General features: G+C 39.9%; 2 protein-coding genes across 4 annotated transcripts in view; both read right to left on the reverse strand.

Annotated features, from left to right (window-relative positions):
• The window catches only part of tg (thyroglobulin), a 157,299-nt gene extending 141,958 nt beyond the window's left edge, over positions 1 to 15,341 (reverse strand). The window contains exons 1-7 of the mRNA XM_062980017.1: positions 12,547 to 15,341; positions 8,389 to 8,497; positions 8,112 to 8,209; positions 6,785 to 6,988; positions 6,417 to 6,576; positions 3,149 to 3,255; positions 504 to 647 (exon numbers count right to left, since the gene is read on the reverse strand). Of these exons, the coding sequence (XP_062836087.1) occupies positions 504 to 647; positions 3,149 to 3,255; positions 6,417 to 6,576; positions 6,785 to 6,988; positions 8,112 to 8,209; positions 8,389 to 8,497; positions 12,547 to 12,610 (886 nt within the window). The 5' untranslated portion in view covers positions 12,611 to 15,341. The remainder of the gene's footprint in view (positions 1 to 503; positions 648 to 3,148; positions 3,256 to 6,416; positions 6,577 to 6,784; positions 6,989 to 8,111; positions 8,210 to 8,388; positions 8,498 to 12,546) is intronic.
• An 86-nt stretch (positions 15,342 to 15,427) lies between these two features.
• phf20l1 (PHD finger protein 20 like 1) overlaps positions 15,428 to 23,805 on the reverse strand; it is a 58,985-nt gene continuing 50,607 nt past the window's right edge. For all 3 annotated transcript variants that reach the window (XM_008108178.3, XM_008108176.3, XM_008108177.3), the window contains 3 exons: positions 22,729 to 23,101; positions 19,068 to 19,233; positions 15,428 to 17,361 (listed from right to left, as the gene is read on the reverse strand). In XM_008108178.3, the coding sequence (XP_008106385.2) occupies positions 17,219 to 17,361; positions 19,068 to 19,233; positions 22,729 to 23,101 (682 nt within the window). In that variant the 3' untranslated portion in view covers positions 15,428 to 17,218. The remainder of the gene's footprint in view (positions 17,362 to 19,067; positions 19,234 to 22,728; positions 23,102 to 23,805) is intronic.

The raw sequence follows: 23,805 nt of genomic DNA on the forward strand, positions 1-23,805 counted from the left end.
ATATAGGGTTAATTCCAGTTGGGAAAAGCAAATGGATGTGTTTACTATATATCTGTCACATACACCTTGTTCCACACCCTTGGAGACATTCCAGTTAAGGCACTTCTAGACTCCTCCAGCACACATATCTTTACAACCTATCAATTTATTTGCCATTTAATTATTTTTTTCCACCTACATTCAGCTTCTGATAATAGTGGCTATTGCCAATACAGTGAAGCCAATCTATATTTAAATATAAAATCCTATTTGTAGTTTTTACCGCCTAAGCCATTCATGGATGGGGTTGGCCATCTGCCATAGGGCCACTGAAATCGAGGGAAAAATATTCAAAATGATTTTTGAGTGTTGGAAAATGGACAACACTCAATGTATGACACTCAATGTTGAAGTCAATTAAATAGACACAGGGTATCTTGTCCTCCACCATAAGTGACAAAAATCTTGGACCAGCCTTGTATCTTATCATGCTTTCTAGCTCTCCAAAGCATTAGACCACATACATCTGAATCGTCCGGTTGTAGCCAGCTGTACTCCCAGAAAACGTCTCTGCAAGATCCTATACATAGTAGTTTCACTAAAAGTGGGGACCTGTTCCAGTGATGCAAAAACTGTGTCATAAACATTCTCAAGCAGCATTTCCAAACCTGGAAAGGAAAATGAAAAACACAACAGCATTTTAGCACACAGAACCAAAAGATTCTCCTGTTTTTCTTTCTTATCACAGAATCATAGGGTTGGAAGAGACCACTGGATGGCCCATGTGGTTTTTTCCAACTATATGATTCTATGATTCTTAATTAATTAAACCAAATCATACAGTTCAAATGTGTAAAATGTAATTCTAAAAGAGATGTAGTGGTTGGAGTGTTGGACTAGGGACCCCTTCATATGGGGCTTGTTTTTGTGGTTTTGTCCAGGACTGACAAAATGAGCAAATATGTATGTGCATATACCATTTTTTTAAAAAACTTTTCCTTAGCAATGTTAATATGGGAGTTTCATATATCTATTGTGTTTGTTATTTTTACTCCTTTATCTAGCGTACTAAGCACAATAAAATGAAAACAGACACAACACCCGAGGAAGTGATAATGAAACAAGGGGAACAACCCAGGAGATCTTGTTGTGTACCAGTTCTTGGCATTGTGAATCAAATGAAGAATTCCTTTGAATATAGAAACTGTTATCTTGGGGACTGAATATCTTTACTACAGTTGACATTGGCCCAAGATTCCACGCAATTCCAGGAATAATATGGACTTGTCTCTTTATGTCTGTTATTTACTTTATTAGATTATGACATGGAAATTGTACCTTTGTTTATGATATTCTGAAAGCAATTTTGTTATATGCAATATAGTTTGAAGAGAATTACTCTAATATAGAGTTGTAGAAACCTGATTTGTATTACATTTCTTGGGATTTTTAGAAGAGTGTATATACACATACATTATTGTTCTGTATTATTATAGATATTTGTGCATTATCTGCTTTGTCCAGGACTAAACAAGGCCTGCTGGGCGTCATCAGACAACATTTGTCAAGCCCTGCCCACTTTCCTCCTGAAGTGGAGGTGAAGCATTGCAAGATGCTTCCTCCTCCACCATGGGGAGGAACGTGTTTTTCGGGTAGCTCTAATGGAGCTATTTATTCATTTATCTACCCACACTTTCCTCCCCTCTTCCCCATATCATGGGAAAAGGGTGACAGGGCAACACACAATGCTGTTCATTGCCACCCTTTCTCTCATCTGATGGAAACAGGGCATCAACACACCATGTCCTGTCCCCACCATATGATGGGGAGGGAGAGTGCGCAGGTGTGATGTCCCATGGGCCTCGGAGTTCTGACCCCAGCGCCATTATGGCTCATGATGACGACAACATGGGTTTTTTGCCGTCTCAGCAGGAGACGGAGACATTCCAGATGCCTGTTGTTGACAATTCTTGCCAAGAGCCCATTAAAACGGACCTTGAACAAGTTTTTCCCAGCGCCTCTCCCCCCTTCGCGAGAAAAGAGTTCTATGCGGCGAGTCGGGGTCAAAAAGAACAAACAAGGAGAAGCACCAGATTAGCAGTCAGACAGGACGATAATTAGCTAAGTTTCCCCTGGGAATTTGCAGGGAGGAACGCATCTGGATGAAGTTGTGTTTCGCTTCTCTTTCCCTTGGGAAAGGAAGCTCTGGACACCTGCTTTGCAGGAAGATTGAGGTTCGTTAAAAGTTCCCCGCACCGAAGAATCCGTGCGGAGTCAACAGATCAGCTTCAGGATTAACTTCGGTTCCAGCCTAGTGTGGACTGCGTTTTAAGTCTGCAACTCCAGTTTCCTTGCCTTGCCTTGCCTTGCCAAGTTTTCATGAACTATCTCATCGTGTTTCCAGCTTTACATCTCATGCCAAGTATTTAGCCTTGTTTCCAGTTCTTGTCTTGGATTTACTTTGAACTTTAGAAATACTTTGGACGTTTTCCCCACTCTTCTGTTTGGAAGTAGAGTGTGTTTTGGTTTGGGATTATCACTTTGAACTCTAATATTAAATACTGGACAATATATTTCTGGACTATATTTGACCTTCCCTGAAAGGTCTATTGCTGGACTACATTTTCTATTTGTTTTTATTCTACTATAATATTTCCTTAATAAAGATATTAGATTGTTATTGGCCTCATTGTATTGGTTCTAGTGCTCCGCTGCCTGGGCATGACAGCAGGATACCACGCAAGACTGCCAGAGAAATGTCACAGACCCAGGGACCATGTGAAGAGGTCCTAGGATTCTGGAAGACAAGAGTATTTTGTTGGATATGGGTAGACGAAACCATGGGCACCAGCCCTATAGATAGAGATCTTTCCCTGGTCATGGAGTGTTTGCAGCTCATAACCACTAACTGGAAGAAGGGCTCCAACATCAACATCTAGCTTGAACTTTGGAACTTCTCTGTTAAGCACAGCCAGGAAAAATGATGGTGAAAACAGACTGTGGGAAGAGAGGAGGGGACAGAGTCTATCCAAAGGGAATCCATTGAGTTCTCTCCTCTTCCAAGATTTTCACCAAAATAAAAAGACTTTTATCTCTAAAGACTTGTGCAAAGGATAGATACTATAGGATAGATAGGATAGCATATTGCAGGAGTTGGTAGGGTACCAACCTGTATCTTCTTGCTCCCGCCCTAGACTGTCTGCGCAGTAACAGTAGCCAGAGATTTCTGGAAATACACTTCTGAAGGAACTAAATGTTCGGAAGACATCTGGGAATCTAAAAGGGAAATTAATCCATTATGAACTCTGATTAACTGGTGGCCTTGTCTCAACATTTCTAGGGGAACCATTCTTTGCCCAACTTTTAAACTCTCCAAAGGCACTGAGATGGCACAGCAAATTGCAATATGGACACAACCCGAATTGGCTTGGCATGGGAAGGGCAGCAATATGTCAAGTTAAGTCACTTGGTCCCATGTATCCCCATTCACAATGGTTAAGTAGAAGTGACATGAAGGGACATATACACACAATCCTCAGCTATATACACAAGACTCTTTGGACCAACCAAAATACGATGTCCGTAATACTGACCTCCAAAGTAGAGGAATGTTGAAAGGGCAGAATAGCAGAAAGAAAAGAGCAATTGATGTTGTTCTCTGCTGTTATCCTGTTTTATGCTGTTATATGGTTTTATTGTTTATATTGTTTATATTGGTTTTAATATATGACTGTTTATTATATGTGACATTGGGCTTGTTCCCCATGTGAGCCGCCCCAAGTCCCCTTGGGGGAAATGGGAGCGGGATATAAAAATAAAGTATTATTATTGACACAACGACGTTGTATGACACAGCAAACAAAATAGGTATGCTGGATTTCGTTTCACAAAATCACAAGTCGAACACTTCCCAAGTGTCTAGGACTGTGTGATGTATTTTCGGATGATGTGTGCAGATCCCAGTAAGGTGGCCTTTTGCAGTTGGCAGATCGTAATTTTGTCAATGTCTATTGTTTCCAAATGCCGGCTGAGATCTTTTGGCACGGCACCCAGTGTGCCCATCACCACCAGGACCACCTGCACTGGTTTCTGCCAGAGTCTTTGAAGTTCAATCTTGAGGTCCTGATAGCGGCTGATTTTTTCCTGTTGTTTTTCATCAATGCGACTGTCACCTGGGATGGCAACATCAATGATCCAAACCTTGTTCTTTTCCACAACTGTGATGTCTGGTGTGTTGTGTTCCAGAACTTTGTCAGTCTGGATTCGGAAGTCCCACAGTATCTTTGCGTGTTCATTTTCCACAACCTTTGCAGGTTTGTGATCCCACCAGTTCTTTACTGCAGGGAGGTGGTACTTGAGGCATAAGTTCCAATGAATCATTTGGGCCACATAGTTGTGCCTCTGTTTGTAGTCTGTCTGTGCAATTTTCTTACAGCAGCTGAGGATATGATCAATGGTTTCATCGGTTTCCTTGCACAGTCTGCATTTTGGGTCATCAGCTGATTTTTCGATCTTGGCCTTGATTGCATTTGTTCTGATGGCTTGCTCCTGGGCTGCAAGGATCAGGCCTTCTGTCTCCTTCTTCAGGGTCCCATTCGTGAGCCAGAGCCAGGTCAGCTTTTCCTTCAATTTTGTCAAGGAACTTTCCATGCAGTGTTTTGTTGTGCCAGCTGTCAGCTCTAGTTTGTAGTGCGGTTTTCTTCTACTGGTTTTTAGTCTGCTGTGCTTTGAGGAGTTTCTGATTTTTGACTTCAATCAAAGCAGGTTCTTCACTTTGCTTTACATATTCTGCCAGGGCATGTTCTTCTTCTTCTTCTTCTTCTTCTTCTTATTATTATTATTATTATTATTATTATTATTATTTTATTATGACACAGCAAACAAGGTAGATATGCTGGATTTCATATCACAAAATCACAAGTCGAACACTTCCCAAGTGTCTAGGACTGTGTGATGTTATTATTATTATTATTGTTATTATTATTCTTATTCTGTTTAGATTTGAATCTATTGACTGGAGAAATAATTTTACTAAGCACAGAGGTATCAATACTATCCTGCCCTCTGGTGGCAATGATCAATATTTCCTACATTTCTGTATATATGTGAAATACCATATTTTTTCAATTTTAAGATCCCATCAATTGTAAGACATACACTAATTTGAGTAACACCAAGAGATTTTATCTATCATCTGTCTATCAATCTATCTATCATCTCACCAGTAATTGCAAAATGCATCCCATTTTTAGAGATGTCTATATGGAGGGTAAAATAGGTCTTAACATTGAATAAATATAGTAGCATTATCTTGGAAGGGTTGTGCTGAGTTCACAGGCCATCTAGAGCAGATGTCTCTTTAAATATTGGTTGATAGCCAGTGGATAGGGATGATCTGGAAAACTAATGTATTTCTTAAAGAGCTCCTCTTTTCTCCTCTCTTGAAAAGAAATTTTATTGGACTCAACAGTCTCAACAAAAACAACATTTGAGCATATCAGAAGACTGGCAAGACAATGGACATCTTTCCTTGAACATTCACTGACAGGCAAGGCTTACAAGGTGTTGTGGAGAATCAAAATAGACACAAAACAAAATGTATATACCCTTTAACAACTAATAGTAGCTATGGTAATTATTAAAAAACTAAGTAAATATTGAAAAATAAAATTTATAACAATAGTTTAATCGGAGTTTCAAATTTCATCTTAAATTACAATTGTATTTAAGACTTTTTGAATGGATGCCCCGGCACAGCAATGCATTGCTTGCATTATTGAAACACAAGGATGAAAACCACACTCAATTTTCTCATCATTTTGTAACACTTCTTTACAGTTATAAGTTTTAATCCCATTAAGGGTGTATACATTTTTTGGGAGGAAAATATTGGGTAATTTATGCAAATTACAAAAGCTAATTGGATAAAAAGATGAGCATGTGGAAAGACAACACAGGGTGCATCTACACTGGAGTATTAGTGCAGTTTGACAGTACTTTACCTGCCCTGGCTTAGTGCTATAGAATCCTGAGAAATGTAATTTTACAAGGATTTTGCCCTTCTCTACCAAAAAATGCCAGTGCCTCACCATAATACAAATCCCAAGATTCCATAGTATTAAGTGGTTAAAGTGGTGTCAAACTGCTGTAATTCTACAGTATAGATGCAACCACTGTCTCACAACTCACAATCAAAGAACAGAAAGAAAAATATAGAATTCAGAGAAACACAATGGAACTGAGGATTGAATGACTTTGACATCACTTCTGTCGAGTCACAGAGCAACCACAAGGGTTCAAATGGCATCCTATTAATAGCAATAGAATCAACCTCAAGTTATATATAAAATAATATGAAAAAAAATATGTCCCTTTTAGCATTGTTCTGTTTATGGCCAACGTATTCAGAAACACTGTATTGAGAATGTTCTCTGTACCTGTTGAAATGATGAACAAGATCAAAGACCATCCGGTCCGTTGTGTTGATGAACTTGCACTGAACGGGCAGAAATTCCCCATCATCTGAGCATTGGGGAGGGCTCTTTTCCCCCACACCGTGCAGAATGCGGCGATCTCGGATTTCGCATTTCCCAGGACCTATGGGTAAAGACATTACAGCTGTGTTTATATATTTACTTTCCTACCTGGCTAGGTGGGAGCCTGAGAATTTTGATTTAATGGAAAAGAGGGAGCATAGTGACCAGAACATGAAGGGATCCAATTAATTGAATTTTGTTGGGAAGACCCAGAAAGGAAGCTGTTATAGTTTCAGTACATAATTCTCTTTTACCGCAGCACAACTTACATCGTCTTGGCTTCCCTTTCTGTCTTGTGCCATAGATCTCCATGCCTTCAACATCCACACACCAGCATTGCTCCAGGCGTAGGTCACACTGGATTGGGTCAAAAGCACCAGAATCCAGGCACTGAGGGATGTAGGAAGTGAGGCTGCTATTGATGTACCGGCTGACCAAGATCCGCTGCTTTTGTAGTTGACAGAAGGATAAACCTGTGGCAGACAGAAGAAGAATCAAGAATAAGAATTTGCATGCTTTCGGAAATCAATGCCCACCTAGAAATCATAAAGTCATAGGGTTGGAAGAGATCACAAGGGACATACAATCCACCCCCATTCTGCCATGTAAATATACACAGTCAAAGCAATCTCTTTAAAAATCTTCAAAGAAGGAATCTCCACCACAGCTCTTAGCCTCAGGAAATTCTTCCTAATGTTTAGATGGAATCTTTTTTCCTGTGATTTGGATGCATTGCTCTGTGACTTAGTTTCTGGAACAGCAGAGATAAATTTGCTCCCTCCTCAATATGATATTTCCAAAAGTTAAATATGTCCATCATGTCCTATCTTAACCTTCCCTTCTCCAAGTTAAACATACCAAGCTTTTAAAGTCTCTTATCATATTGGTTGTCTTCCAGAAAAATTGCCATTTTGGTCACCTTTCTCTGAAGATCTCTGTCCCAGTGTTCATTGGTGGTTAAAGGCTATGGTAAATGCAGGCAGGGTTTGGAGAAATGCTATTAAATTAATACCAGCACATGTTAAAAACCTTACATTAGCAATGGTCAGTTTTTTCTTCCTAAAGGAATGTATTGGTTATACTTTTGGCTCCAGCTTTTAGATCAGTCATCCATCAAGGCTCCTTACTGCCATAGCTGTTGGTTACCGCAACTAGATTTCCTTCTCTTCTTTTGCCAAGAAATGCCAGAGAGAGAAAACTAGAAGGAAGGTAAGTGAGCAGTTGATAACAGTAGCCATAGTGCAAATAAATAAACATCAACTGGAGAAGAGGCATTGAAAGGAGACAATGTTGATGGATTATGGTGTGGAATAGGTTTACTTTTTTGTACTTTCTCCCAGAATCTACAAGCTGTCAAGTAGTTCAGGAAGGAAGGAAGGAAGGAAGGAAGGAAGGAAGGAAGGAAGGAAGGAAGGAAGGAAGGAAGGAAGGAAGGAAGGGAAAACATTTCCAAGCTCTGATCTTGAGACTTAGCAGAAGCAGATGTCTAGATGATGGCCCTGTTTACTTGTTTCTCCAAGCATGACACACACTGAGAAATGTCATAAAGGATTGTTCATCTTCAGAAATGTAAAAGTGGAAATGTGGTTGACTTACAGGCAGTAGGAGATCCCGGCTGCTTGGTTCCTGCAACCTCAGCCCCTCTGTCATCTACACACCAGCAAGTGTCAGACTTTTTGTTGCATTGCACATTCCTAGGAGTCAAGACAGAAATCCACAGCATGACTAGGCACATATAGCAATCCATTTGAGTTCTTATGTTTTGTTACGGTCCATATTCCTAAGGAATATGAACACTTTCCAAAAGTTGACTATCATAATCTATTTATCATTTGCTTGCCTAAAATCTGCTACTCTGCTACAAGAACATTACCTGAAATGTCCTTCTGTTGAGCACTGTGGAACATAGTCTTCTCCTCCTTGAAAGGCCTTCTCCCTCTGAAGTTCACAAGGTCGAAGAGGCTGGGTTTCTGCCTGGTACTCTAAATGCCAAGAGAGAGAACTATTCTTTTAGGGGATCTTCCCAAGTACATACAGCAGGGCAGTCAGTTACTTTCATTGGGGGTTAGGGCACTGGACCCTCACAGAAGTGGAGGGGGGGGGACCACAAATGAAATTTAAAAAAAACAACCTTTTATTACCTGAGAGGACACTTCTTTAGGAATCTCTAGATCCTCTTGTATGAGTCCACAGGAAGCTGACTATAGAATCATGTTGGAGGACCTACAAATGCCTAGGGATGTGTTATCTCTAGGAATTTCTAGGTCTTCTGGTCAGCTTCCACCATAAAGTCATGTTGAAGGAGTTAGAGGTTCCTTGACAGAACATATTAAGCAACTTATGAATAATCAAATCCACAAAAGTTAATTTTGCAAATGTTGAGAGCTGACTCAACTGATATTAGAGAATATCAGTGGTTACTAATTATGATTGTTATAAATAGACTAGCTGTGCCCGGCCACGCGTTGCTGTGGTGAAGTCTGGTGGTATGGGAAATAAAGTATTGAGGAATTGGTGGTAGTTAAGGTAAAGGGTAAACATTTTCCCCTGACGTTAAGTCCAGTCATATCTGATTCTGGGGGTTGGTGCTCATCTACATTTCTAAGCCGAAGAGCCGGCGTTGTCCGTAGACTCCTCCAAGGTCATGTGGGATGACTACATGGAGCGGCGTTACCTTCCCACCGGAGCAGTGCCTACTGATGCACTCACATTTGCATGTTTTTGAACTTCTGGGTTGGCAGAAGCTGGGGCTAACAATGGGGGCTCTCTCCGCTCCCCCAATTCAAACCTACGGCCTTTCGGTCCAGAAGTTCAGTAGCTCAGCGCTTTAACACGCTGCGCCATCAGGGGATATTATTTCCTAAAAGTTGTGAATATACAATATTTCTGATTGGTTTTTTTGTCTCTTGGAGGCAAGTATGAATGCTGCAATTAGGAAAAATGATTAGGATGTAATGGCCTTGCAGCTTTAAAGCCTGGCTGTTTCCTCTGAGTGATTTTTTTGTTGGGAGGTGTTAGCTGGCCCTGATTGTTTCCTGTCTGGAATTCCCTTGTTTTCAGAGTGGTGTTGTTTGCAATATTTTATGTGCTTCTAATGTCTGTGGCCCTAAGAAAACAGAGGATTTGCCAGTCTTTGATGATGGGAATACTTTGTTGGGAGATGTTAGCTGGCCCTGATTGTTTCCTGTGTGGAATTCCCCTGTTTTCAGAGTGTTGTTCTTTATTTAGTGTTCTGATTTTAGAGATTGTATTGTTCTGTTTTATTATACCACATTAATTTTTATATATTCTGATTTTAGTGTTTTTGAATACTTGGAGCCAGATTGTATTCATTTTCACGGTTGACCGCAACACAATAATAATAATTATAATAATAATAATAATAATAATAATGATAGTAATAATAATGACTTTGGTAATACACAGTGCTTCACTGCCTTCTCAGCTTCCTTTCTGGAAGAATCCTTTCTTGGGAGGTGTTAGCTGGCCCTGATTGTTTCCTTTGTGGAATTTACAATTTCACTGCTTTATTTACTTTCTTTATTTCTTTATTTACTGTCCTGGTTTTAGAGATTATATTGTTCTGCATTATTCTATCCCAGAAATTATTTCATATCAAAGTAGAATCTCACTTATCCAACATTTGCTTATACAATGTTCTGGATTATCCAACGCAGTCTGCCTTTTCATAATCAATGTTTTTGTAGTCGGTGTTTTAAATTCATTGTGATATTTTAGTGGTAAATTTGTAAATACAGTACAGTAGAGTCTCACTTATCCAACATAAACGGGCCGGCAGAATGTTGGATAAGCGAATATGTTGGATAATAAGGAGGCATTGAGGAAAAGCCTATTAAATATCAAATTAGGTTATGATTTTACAAATGAAACACCAAAACATCATGTTATACAACAAATTTGACAGAAAAAGTAGTTTAATACGCAGTAATGCTATGTAGTAATTACTGTATTTATGAATTTAACACCAAAATATCACGATATATTGAAAACATTGACTACAAAAATGCGTTGGATAATCCAGAACATTGGATAAGCGAGTGTTGGATAAGTGAGACTCTACTGTAATTACTACATAACATTACTGTGCGTGGAACTACCTTTTCTGTCAAATTTGTTGTATAATATGATGTTTTGGTGCTTAATTTGTATAACGATTACCTAATTTGATGTTTAATCGGCTTTTCCTGAATCCCTTCTTATCATCCAACATATTCACTTATCCTGCCGGCCTGTTTATGTTGGATAAGTGAGACTCTACTGTATATTGATAATCTTAAATTATCTGCTTAGAACTGGATTATATGAGGCTCCTTCTTCACAGCTGTAAAAAATGCACACTGAAGTGGATTATATGGTAGTGTGGAGTCAAGATAATCCAGTGCAAAGCAGATAATATAAGATTATAAATGGGTTATATAGATGTATAGAAGGGCCTTGAATCTACACTGCCATATAATCCAGTGCAAATTAGATAATCTGTGGAAGAAGCCTAAGTGAGGCCTAAATCTGCCTGTCCCCTAACTGAATCCTGGCTGTCCTTTGGCTGAATTGGTTGCTAGGCGACCAAGTGGGCAGAGATTAGCCCTCTAAACTGGCAGCAATTGGATAAAAACAATTATTGCTCTCCCTCTAATTAGGACTTTATTTTTCTTTTCTTTTTGTTGTATCAACCCTGAGGCGTGGGTGATGGGTTGTGTTGTCAAATTTCGAGGTTGGGGGGCCTGTACTTTTGTTGTTTTGTGGGTCGCCGTGATGCCATCACTCTTTTATATATATATAGATATACATTTTGTCAACTTTCAGAGGCAACAAACCTTGGTGAGTCAATTCTAGGGAGGCACAAGCTGGAAGGCATGATTGCATGCACATCCTATGTATGGGCTTCCCATAATTCTGGATGATATAGGTCTTTGGTGTGATCCTGCATGACACTTCTTATGGTTTTATGCCTTTCTCTCTTGATTGCAATCTGTTGTGCATATAGGAAAACCTCAATTACTCTTCTTTCATTCCACTTTTTCACCTGCTTTTAAAATATCTCCACTTCACTATCTGCCTCCCTCTGACCTCCTGTGTAATGTTGGAGGGCATGAAATGAAGCAATTACACTCCAGCTAGAATGATCTTCATTGGAAGTGCCTTTTCTTAATGGAGATGTTTAACCAAGCTTACTCGTTTTCTGCATTCAAATATGGAAACCTACACTCAGAAATTTACAATTACTGCAGTTTGAAATCACTCCCTACGTGAAATCACACATAAACACAATTTTTCAATTATTTAGCAGTCTCTGAGGCTAGGTACAGGTAAAGGTTTCCCCTGACATTAAGTCTAGCCGTGTCCGACTCTGGGGGTTGATGCTCATCTCCATTTCTAAGCCAAAGAGCTGGCGTTGTCCGTAGACACTTCCACGGTCATGTGGCCAGCATGACTGCATGGAGCGCCATTACCTTTCCACCAGAGCAGTACCTATAGATCTACTCACATTTGCATGTTTTTGAACTGATAGGTGGGTAGAAGCTGGGGCTGACAGTGGGAGCTCACCCTGCTCCTCAGATTCAAACTGCAGTTTAACCCACTGCACCACTGGGGGCTCCTCTCTGAGGCTATAAGTCTAATATTCTCCACCATCAAACACTCTGGTCTATCTACTGGTATGCAAGCATTTGGGAAAAATCCCAGTCTCCAAGGCAGCTATAGTTGAAAGAAATGGTAAATGGAAAATGGGGACACCCATGATGTATGTTTTCCATAGTTCTAAACCATTAATTCCTAAATATTGTGCAATTTCTATCAGAGCTAGGTCCAATGACTTATCTGCTTTATCAAACTGCTCATTTAAGGATAATCCTTAGTGTGAATTCTATTTCCCCCATATATTTTAGATTACACATGTTTTACAAGTTACTTTAATGTTATATTGCCTCTAAATGACTGATCTGATTTCCTTCCATATCTGTAATCACATCACAAAGACCAATATTCTAAATAATGGAATAGATTCACTTACCAAAGATGTTGGCAGATGCTATCTTTAGAAAGTAAAGCAAGGTGTTGAAAAGCAAGGGACCCATGATGGAATGCAGGGAGATGGGTCCCCTTACCAAGTAAGGGGGTTTCTGACCTGCAGAATCAGTGCTGACACACAACAGGTTTTTATAGCTGCTGCCACTTGAATACCTTGACTCCTGAAATGGAAGACTGGGCAATGAAGGGGCTGAATGACGCAGATTTCGTTTTATAGCAAGTCACCGTTGTTTTTTTTTACCATTTCCCCCCTCTCTGTCGTCCAAATGGGATGACTATTATCTAACCACTTATGGAGGCACCACCAGAGAATTGAGTGTGAAACATGTTAAAGTTCTAGAGCTGAACTGAATCAACAAAGATGGCAAGTCTTAAGGAAATCTAGATTAGCTGATTCACCGTCACACACATGACTGTGTATCAATGTGTGCCTTCAAACACCTGTTGACTTATGGCAAGTTTATGAATTTCATAAAGTGTTCTTAAGCTAGGAGTACTCCTAAGTGCTATTCCTTGGTTGTCCCTCTTTCCGGGGACTAACCAAGCCTGACCCTGCTTAGTCTCTCCATGAGCAAATGAAATCCATTGCCTTCACATTATTTTAGGCCATATATCAGGAGGCAGGAACATGATTCCAGAACTTAGAACAATAACATTGTAGCAGTTATGTGCCTTTGTCATTTCTGACTTATGTGATCCTGAGATGAACCAATGTTTGTTTTTTCATGATAAGATTTGTTCAGAGGTGTTTTGCCCTCCTCTAAGGCCGAGACAGTGAGGGTCGCCCAAGGTAACCCAAGGGTTTCTATTCCTGAACAGGGATTTGAACCCTGGTCTCCCAAGTCACAGTCCAATGCTCTAACCACTACACCGCAGCACACCACACCATCTTTCCTATATGGTATATACAACTTTTTAAAGCTCACTTGGGTCTGGGTCAACAGAGTTCTAAGTACTTACTTAGGCGATCCCTCATAGTTCAAGGATGATGGTCTTCCAGTTGTGGGGTCTTGAGGGTGTATCCGTGGGTGGCTGAAGAGACTTGTTCTTGATCTGCATGTTCTCCCGCAGTGAGGACATCGGTTTCCAGGTGGAAGGCGGTCTCAGTCAGGGTTGGCTTGACGGGCCTTCCTCTTGGCACGTTTCTCCCTTAAGCCCTCCATTCGTGCCTCTTCGAACTCCGCAGCACTGCTGGTCACAGCTGACCTCCAATTAGTGTGCTCAAGGGCCAGGGCTTCCCAGTTCTCAGTGTCTATGCCACAGTTTTTCAGGTTGGCTTTAAGCCCATCTTTAAATCTCTTTTCCTGCTCACCATTACGTTTTCCATTTTTGAGTTTGGAGTAGAGTAACTGCTTTGGGAGATGGTGATCGGGCATTCGGACAACGTGGCCAGTCCACAAGTACCACAGGACCATTTAAACTATACCTCTTGCTCCAACATGGTTGTTTATACCACTGAATAGTACTTCAGAAGACCACAGTGAAAGGTTTCTGATGCAGACAGCAAGAAGCAAGCACATTCTAAGATGTTGGAAAATGCAGACTGGCCTTCAGCTGTTCAACATGGTCTTGGTGGAAATTAGTGCCACCTGCTCCTGGAAAATGTGAGGTTAGTACCATTGCAGGTCCTGAAATATCAAAATTAAGTCTGACACCAAGGAATGACCCCTGATGACGTTATTTAACACACATACATACTTTTCACTCTGAAATCCCTCCTCCTCAACCTTAGGCCTGGAGAAGAGACAGATTCTGAAAGTAAAAGTCAGATCCTGGAATCTAAGAACTTTACCTGCATTGTAGACAATTATGTTTTCGTAGCTTGAGGAATCTAGCATATGACGAGGTCAAAACACTGGTCAAATTTAGCCGACTAGCAGGAACTCTCTACGGTTTCAGGAAGAATGTTTTCCTTGACTTACCAGGAACTGATGTGGAAGTTTTTTGTATGCAATGCTGGTGCTTTACTATTGGACTGTAGTCTTTCTTTTATGGCAGTATAGGCCAGGGGTGGACAACCTTGATGGGTCCAGGGTTTCCAGGTCTCTCTCTAGGTGACCATAAATTTTGGTGTAACCTAAAGTTGGGCTGAAATGAGATGCTAACCCTGTGGCTTTCTGGATTGTAGACACCTAATCATCTGTAGAACTCCAACTTGTAACATTTCTTACCCTTGGCTCTGCTGGCTAGGGCTGTTGGGAGATGCAATCTAACACCTGAAGAGCATCATGACGTCCATCTCTGTCCTAAAATAATGTCCATCACTCCATTGTTCCAGTTCATTGTGTTGTGAAAGCAAATGTAAAAATCACAATTCTTTTTACTGGCAGTATATAAATTCTAGTAGGCATAGGAATAAAAAAGAGCATGGCATGCAGAGAAGCTGAAGCATTGTTGTGTAAGTACATCTGTTTGCTGAGAAGTTCTGCAGCCTATCCAAATACGGCAGGGCTGGGGTAGATTAAATGACAAAATTCAAAAATCTGAACTCCATAGGATGGTGACAAGAGATGAATGGAGCAAAGTATCTCTTTAAATCAGTGGGGTATGTAAATACTTGTATATTGCATGGAAGTTGCTTCAAATATACACTCAGCTCTCTATATACATTACTAGTAAAGCTTATTTCTTTTTTAATAAAGCTCCCCAAGGACTGATGTCTCTGAAAAATCTTTTGAGTTCAAGTAGAACAACTGTCCTACGTGTAGGTAACCCTAATCTCAACTCCCACCAAGCATCTCAGTGGAAAAATGGACTGATTAACAAGCCTTCAAAGCCCACAACAAAATGGTTCATTTTTTAACATTCTGAAAGTCACCAAGCGATCCAGACGAAACTGAATTCTCCAAACAGAGGAACAAGAATACAGAGTATGCAGAATAGTTTAATAAACAGCTTTACATACAGTACCTTACATATAGAACAGTGTATCTGCAAATTTAAATACAATTCATAATGTACAGTGGCTTGTATTCTTATCCAAGGGGAGCTTCAAGTTTCCTTTCCATCACATAGTTCTCTGATGCTTTTTGTATGGATCACAGCACTGAAGCAGTCAAGGAAGCTTAGAGGTCAAGTATCGTGCTTATGGCTAGTCACACCTCTTTTGAACAGCTAATATATATTTTAAAAAATCTTTTCTGTTTACAAATCCAAAAACCTATACATACATTATTTTCACTTTCTCTCTCTCGCTTTCTTTTAGAAATTGTTTGTTTAAAGGTAGCATTTTAAATATTTTTACCACCAAGGTCTTAGTTGATTGTAACAAAACTAGACTAGACAATATAAATATGTTTCTGGAATGCAGTATGTGTGTTTCTCATTCTTACACATACAGACTCCACATGTAAATTGCAGCACTGGGTGCAAGAATGCAGGCCAACAAAAATAAAATGAAGGCTCTGGACTTTGTCCAGAAACATTTTTCTTAGGTTGACTTTGGTTTCACAATGCTTTGCCAACTCATAACTGAACACTTTAAAAAGATAAGATTTTCATTATATCTATTCCAGAATAGCAGCTACCTTCCCCTCTTCACATGTGAGCGTGTAAACACACACAGATTTGGACCGATAGAAAATGATCCTCTCTTCATCGCTTGTAGTTTCAAACAGCACAGAAAAGATTCATTTGAACAATTTAATGCTGCTGAGCCATTCCAAGATTCCTGGTATCCAAACCTGCAAGACTCCCAATTTAGTCATTTTTTCCTACCTTCCTTCTCTCCCATCCCTATAAGGGTCTTAAAAATAGCAATGGAAGTGACCTTATTGGACTACCAGCTGCAGGCATTTGGGATGCTTCTGTCATTCCTCAGTCCAGCTGAGAATGATGAGTATTTCAGATTGCTAATGCTAGAGATATTCAGGATAAAGTGACTTAAAATGATGCCATAATCCCTGAAGTCAGTTGTTCAGGTAATACATACACTATACATACTTCTGGGAGGATTGCTGGTAAAACACAGGGGACTCTGTTGGGACTGAGGGCTGGGGAGTAGGGAGAAGCACCCTTCCACTGACTCACACTTTGTTTCAGAGGTTTTGAAAACATTATTTGGCACGTTGGACCATTATCCTTCTTCATTTTCTAAAAGGAGCACAAGAGCACTGAAAAGCGGGTTTTGCCTAAAAGAGAGGCTGCGACTGAAAACAGAGTGCTTTCAAAACTGAAGCCAGTATTTCTCATTGTCTTAGAAATATCTGTTGTGCAAGGGGAAATGGACAATCTGCTGGATTTTTCCATCCTTCAAGATACCAGAGGGTACAAATCTCTCATGTAGAGACAACAAAACAAATTCATTCCTTCTTCCACAGATTGCCTTAAGCCATATAAAAGCATTAGTTTTGAGGTTTTCACCTCTGGTATTGCCTGTGAAAACATGTAAAAAATCATTTGCACAGATTTCTAGACCACTGAGTGGAGAAACAAATGATGCATCCATTCCATACTGGTGTGACTATTCCTTGATACTTTCACATTTCCTTTCCTTCCAATTCTGGTCTTCAGCATAATGGTACAATCAGCATAGAGCAAGGGATGGTGGTTCAAGCTTCTTCTTCTTTAAAAAAAATTACCCTTTTATTAGTTTCATGGATCATAAGAAACTCGCAATAAGAGCCTACTTGTATTTTCCTCTATCCTTTCTTTTGTCATACTGAACAAAGAGTTGCTATCTGCTGAACTTTTCCCATGTCAGAGATGAGCTGTTTGATCCGGCGCTTGAGCTGAGGCAGCCGTGCAAGTGGATCGGGTGGCTCCAATTCTCCAGTGAAGTCAAGCCAGCTTTCTAAAACTAGACAGATGAAAGAGACACATAAGTCCTATGAGACACAGAAGGACATAAATGTGGTCTGGGAATACTATAATGTTCAGTTTGTGAACAAGTCCCACTCCCCAAACCACCCCCTTCACCTGAAATGGCAAGCACTTGCCTTTGATTTTCAACTAACTGCATCTTGTTATAGTTATTCAAGTCATTTCACACTTATGGCAACTCTAAGGTGAATCTATCAAGGGGCTTTCTGGGCAAGATTTGTTCAAAGTGTTGTTGTTTTTTTTTAAAAAAAAATCTTCCAGTGGATTAAGGGCTCTTTCACAAAGCCAAATAACCCAGAATATCAAGGCAGATAATCCACAATATCTGCTTTGAACTGGGATATCTGAGTTCACATTGCCATAAATTATTGTGGATTTTATACAGCTGTGTGGAAGGGACCTAAGAGAGCTTGTGGTTTGTCCATGGTCACCCAGTGGGCTTCCAAAGTTTTATTCCAACGCCCAAACCATGATACCGCATTGGCTTTCTATCATGTTATATTATCGTAAATCAAATGAAGGATTATACAATCCTACTATCAGCAAAAGCCAATCAGGAAGATGAACAGGATTATTGTTCTATGAACATAAAGGGTTGATTGTGAAAGAAGAGCATCTTTCCTAAAATCATCTAGTGAGTTCAACTTGAAGTGTGATTTTAACTGAGGACTTTCTAATCCTACTTTGAACCATTTATGTAATCCAAAGTGCACTGACACAATTATGTTTAACATTTTTAGTAAGTACATGATACTTTATCAAACTATAGAAGCAACAAAGGCCCTATTGCTTCGGCTCTATAGTGAAAATAGCAGAGACAATGAAGATGATGATGATGATGATGATGATCATCATCATCATCATCATCAATAATTGGAACATAAATGGAAATCTCAAATTAATGGCAATTTCCATGAATTTGCAAGGATCCCAAACTGAGGGAAGCATTGTGTAAATCTCCTGATTAAATGCATGTTACGTTGCTTTCTTTACCTACTTTATGTGGTGCTCGACTGACCGATTTTTTACATTTTATTAATTAAAATAGTTATTTTATTTAATAAAATACTGAATGCAACTTGCACACATTAGCAGGAATTGTATGCAAGGCCTTCCTAGTGATGGGTGGAAAGTAAGTTATGGCAATGGTCTCCCACTTTATGATACAAAAATTGAACCAGTAGATCAGACTGGGTAACTTTGAGGAGTTATGTGTAACCGTTTCTTCCAATACATGTGAGTATTTCACTCACCCAGGAAAGGAAGTACTGTCAACTGCATTTCCAGAAACTACTTGGTAGCACGAATGACCAATTTTGGACACTCTGAGCCTTGTTTTAGACTCAGGGAAGCCCATTTTCATCTCCAAAACCAGAAGATACTTCGTTGTCTCCTCTGGGTTTGAAAATACTCCCCCCGAAGTGGCGCAGGAGCTCTAAAATGGCTTGAAATGATCCAAGAATGGAGAGCCCAAAAAGAAGCTGTATGCAGCCACAGCATGTGGCCCCACTCTACAGTGGATAAAGTGCTCCATTATATGTATTTTTGAAATTGACTTTGCACTTTGTATAGAATATTTCTTCACTTTCTAAACATGCTATTCGCCCCACCCCAGTTTCCAAGATGAGTGGGGGCAGAGGGTTCAAATGCAAAATATGTTCTTATTGGAACAGAGATAGCTACCATCCACTTCTTTTTCAATCAGATCCATCCTATTTGTGACTTCATTCTGTACATTCTCTATGTGGGTGAGGAGGTTTAGCTGCCACTGAAGATGAGAGTCCATGTGTTCTTCTGCTCCCCTTTTTTCGTTAAATACAAACACAGTGTTCCCTTCAGCAGAATGTCTCTGTATGAGGACCACAAAACAGAATAAAGTTACCAAAAAAAGCTTACCCACAGTGTAATATGGTTGTTATTGTGCAAGACTTGCAGATAAAACAAACTCACAGTCAGATAACTCTGAAGTGGCTGCAAGAGAGAGATTAAGCGGAACAACTGCTTTTGCAATGACACAGCAAACTGAAGTGCAAACAAGGTGCTTTCCACTAAGGATATAAGGGCAATGTAAAGGGAAATAATTATAATGAAGGGCATAATATGTAATATGGATGGTGCACTTGTAATACAGCAGCAAAATATGGTAGCAGTAGAAATGCAGGGCACAATCTAGCAACAGTTAATCAGAACCAATGGTCCTCATTGGTTTCCTAATCTTTTTAAGGGGTAAGCATATACTGAAAGGTTTCCTGTTTTAAATCAGCAGAACCTGAAAGAACGAACTTTGACTGGAGTGTCTCCATGAGTAATTCTTGTATAAAATAAAGAACATGAAAAGTTTGGATTTATTCATCTAACAAGAGGCAGCACATTTCTAACTCTTTTGTTTGTAGGCAAGAACAGAAACATCAATGGAAAACATTTTCTCTCCCAGTTACAAAAGAGGGCGGGACCATAGAAAGTGAGAGGAAGTGAGAGGAAATCCATTCCTAGGAAGTGAAATTCACTCCTGCAAATGTTAGCCTGGGAAAAAGGTGTCTCCACTGAAGCTTTATCACCAATCCTTGTATCCATGACAACCCAAAATGTTCAAAATCCAATTGTCACAGAGACAGAAAATGTGATATCATCTGGATGGGGCACAGACAGCAAAATAAATGTTATAGAGGTATTAATCTGCTATCCAAAACGTATAGGAGTTACACTTTAAAAATGTACCTGTTCTGACTTACATACAAATTCAACCTAAGAACAAACCTGCAGAACCTATCATGTCTGTAACCCAGGGATTATCTATATTTCCCATGCCTGCTTTAACATTATTGACTTGTAGCTACCATAAAGAATTTTCTAGGCAAGATTTATTCAGGGGAGAGGGGAGCTTCCTCTGAAGGTGAGAGTATGAGTTTTCCAAAGTTATCCAGTAAGTTTCCATGTCCAATCGGGAATTCAAACTCTGGTGTAGTTCAGTACTCAAAGCACTCAACACTGTGTACCTACTTCTAAGCATGCTATCTCGCCCAGAGTCTCTGGGATGAATGAATGGAAGGTTCAGCAGTGAAATAAGCAATACCATACATATCAAAAGAGACACTGTTGACATAAGGATACTGATTTTGCAGGTTTATGTAGGTGCAATGCAATGAATCATCAGAGGCCTCAAAGAGTATTTCAAATTGGCATCACCATGACTACTTTATACCACTTGTCTTAAGAAATCAAAAGTTGGAGAAGACCTCAAGGCCATTTAGTATAACTTCCCGCCATACAGGAATGCACAATCAAAGCATGGGAGAGAGATGAAGGGGAGGATAATGCTGCAGGCTGAAGGTGTCATACATTTCCAATCAGGCATCTAAGGAGGAAGACTGTATGCACATTTACAGAAAAGCAAATGCTAAGTGGCTGCGGTAGCTCCTGGTTTGGACAGATTAGACTAAAGCTCCCTGCAAATGCCTATAGCAGTTTCCACAATAGAGAAGCTCCAGGGGATCTTCATCACATAGAAATGTTCATAGTTCCTATGTGAACCAGACCTATGCACTACAGTGTGTGTTTGATCTGAACACGTGCTGCTATGTGCACCTAGACCTCAATATTTATTAATGCAAAAAAAAAAAAACTGTGTCCAGCAAATACCACTGATGTGTTACAGAAAAAATACATAACTCTAAGGCTTTGTTGATTTAGGTTACTCAATGCAGTGTAGCCAGTAACAATGGAAGCATTTTCAGAATGTCAAGGTCTACCAATTGTTCCCTCTCAAGTTTCAAAGTGAGACTTCAAATGCAAATCAATGCTTGATTTCCCAACTAGACTCTGCAGCGCACAATTACAAATATAGAAGTCTCTGGTGAATGTAGAGACTCTAATTCAACATGTTAACAGGAGCAGCATCATGCTACTCCATTAGCTGCATAGATGTGCAAGCAGCCAGAGCAAAGGCTCTTGTGTGCTTGGGCTACAGGAGATGGTTTATTGCTCCCACCTGTTTGAAAGCATTTGTAGAATATGTGAGAATGAGCTACAGCTGTGCAGATGCAATGACATACAAATGCAAGGGACGGTAATTATTTGTGCACAGGAAAATTTAAGTAGGAGGAGAAACAAAATGGGTGAGTCTTGGAATATGATGGCATACATAGGACTCTTCACAAATATTTAGGAACTTTAAAACAGAGGTTGAGTCTTAAGAAAAATGGGGGTCCTCGTATCAGGACTACTGTTGCTTTTATAGAGTTTTAAGAAAACAATAAGCGTGAGAGAATGCAATGTGTTGGCAGAAAATGTGATGGTCCAATAATGGGAAGAATCATTTGAACTAAATTCAGCTCATCCTGACTAACTGCTTGAGTAAATGGACTATATATTAGGTATGTTGTGAGCTAGAAACTTCTTGTAAATTTGCAGAGGGAGTCATCAGGCTTTCTGATGACCAGATTGAAGAGGAGAAGTCTAAGTGTGCAAGGAGTGAACAGCAATATAGTTCTGGATAAATACCCACAGACTTGTTTATTGCACACAGTGAAGACAAAAGAATGCTACCTGCCCTGTAAACTACTAAGGACTAAACAGCAGAAAAGCACATGTACTGTGTATTATTCCCAAAAATCATAGAATCATGGAGTTGGAAGAGACCTCATGGGCTATCCAGTCCAACCTCTTGCCAAGAAGCAGGAAAATCACATTTAAAGCACCCCTGACAGATAGCCATCCAGCCTCTGCTTAAAAGCCTCCAAAGAAGGAGCCTCCACCACACTCCGGGGCAGAGAGTTCCACTGCTGAACAGCTTGCAGTGAGGAAGTTCTTCCTAATGTTTAAGTGAACTTATGTTTTACTTTGGAGCACATGTACTAAGAAGTGTGACAATATTGGCATAGCCAGAAGGGAATTAAAATATAATTTCCATTATGTTTTCCATTAGGAAGCAATAGTATTCTGTGATTTGGAACACATCTAAGCCAAAAGGCAGCACAGAAAGACAGACAGGCAGAAGTGAAACCATCTTATATATCAAACAGGACCATGCCTCTTGTTCCTGGTCTCTTCTTCCTGCCACTCTGATTTGATTTCAGAGTATTTGACATTCATAGAATCATAGATTTGGAAGCGACACCAAAGGCCAGCTAGTCTCACTCCATTCTGCCATGCAGGAACACACAATGAAAGAATTCCGGACAGATGGCTATCCAGCCTCCACTTAAAAACTTCCAGAGAAGAAGACTCCATCACACTCAAAGACAGCATATTCCACTGTTAAAAAGCAGTTCAGATGCTGAAGATGTACTCTTTTTGCATCCCTAACTTCTGGAAGGATACACAAAATAAATGACTATTTTTTTACCTGATGGCCAAAACCACCTCCTTTTGATGAATATTGTAAACAGTTTTTGTCTTCTAGGAGAAGGTCCTGATCATCTTCGAAACTGCTGGTGTCATCATCATCATCTGAGCTTGCAGGGTCCATTATCGATTTGCAGTCGGGACCAAAATTCTGAGGTTTCTGATAACTGTGCTCACTCGTAATATATGTTTCTTCCATCTTCGGGGCTAAAATAGGGGGCTCTTTATGGTTTTGGCCATGATAGGTCCTTTCAGGGGGGTTTATGGTATCTGGTACAGCTAATATCCTTCTTTCGACTCCAAGAGTTATTTGGTCTTGATCTTTCCGTACTCCTGCACAAGCCCACAGATGAAGGTCAGGGTGGCGTTTATTCCTGAAAAGGAAACAGAAAGCTGGAATGTCAAAATGATACAGAATTATATTCATGGGCTTAACATGACAGAGTACATTGTCACCCCAAAAGGATCACGTAATTTTCAGAAGATATTTGAAACATCCCTATGACAACTATGTGCACTCAAATCTGTTTTATGAGGAGTGTGGAAAAGTTACACCTTTTCCACAGAATATCAGACTACTACTCCCCAAATCTCAATTATCCAAACAGTAATTTTACAGCTTCTCTTATGAGTTACAAAAATTACTGAGTAGGATGCATATACGTTGTTTAAATGTTCTGTGACAGCAATATGTTATTTCTCCTTAGATATAGTCAATTGGAAACTTACATGGTTTGGATGAACAAACAATTTTTTGGGGGTTTTTTGGGGTTTTTTTTTTTTTTTTGCTATTGAAATATGGTAGACCAGAACATTTTGCTTGGGAGCACCCCAAAGCCTTTTTGGAATAGAGACGGCCACTTGGAACAACAGTGCATTGGGAACACTGTCATATTTCGTTAGCTAAAAGCAGATTTGTGGCAGAGCCTTGCTGGCAATGTTGCTTCTGGTGTGACCATAATAAGTGCCCAGCTATGTGATCACAAGAAAAACGCTACTATCACCAAGGCTCTGTTGAGGGACTGCTTGGCGCTGCTTTTGGGCACAAAATAGTGGTGGATCTTTTTAAGGTGTGGAT

The sequence above is a fragment of the Anolis carolinensis genome, chromosome 4 (genome assembly GCF_035594765.1).
Source record: "Anolis carolinensis isolate JA03-04 chromosome 4, rAnoCar3.1.pri, whole genome shotgun sequence".
NCBI lineage: Eukaryota > Metazoa > Chordata > Lepidosauria > Squamata > Dactyloidae > Anolis > Anolis carolinensis.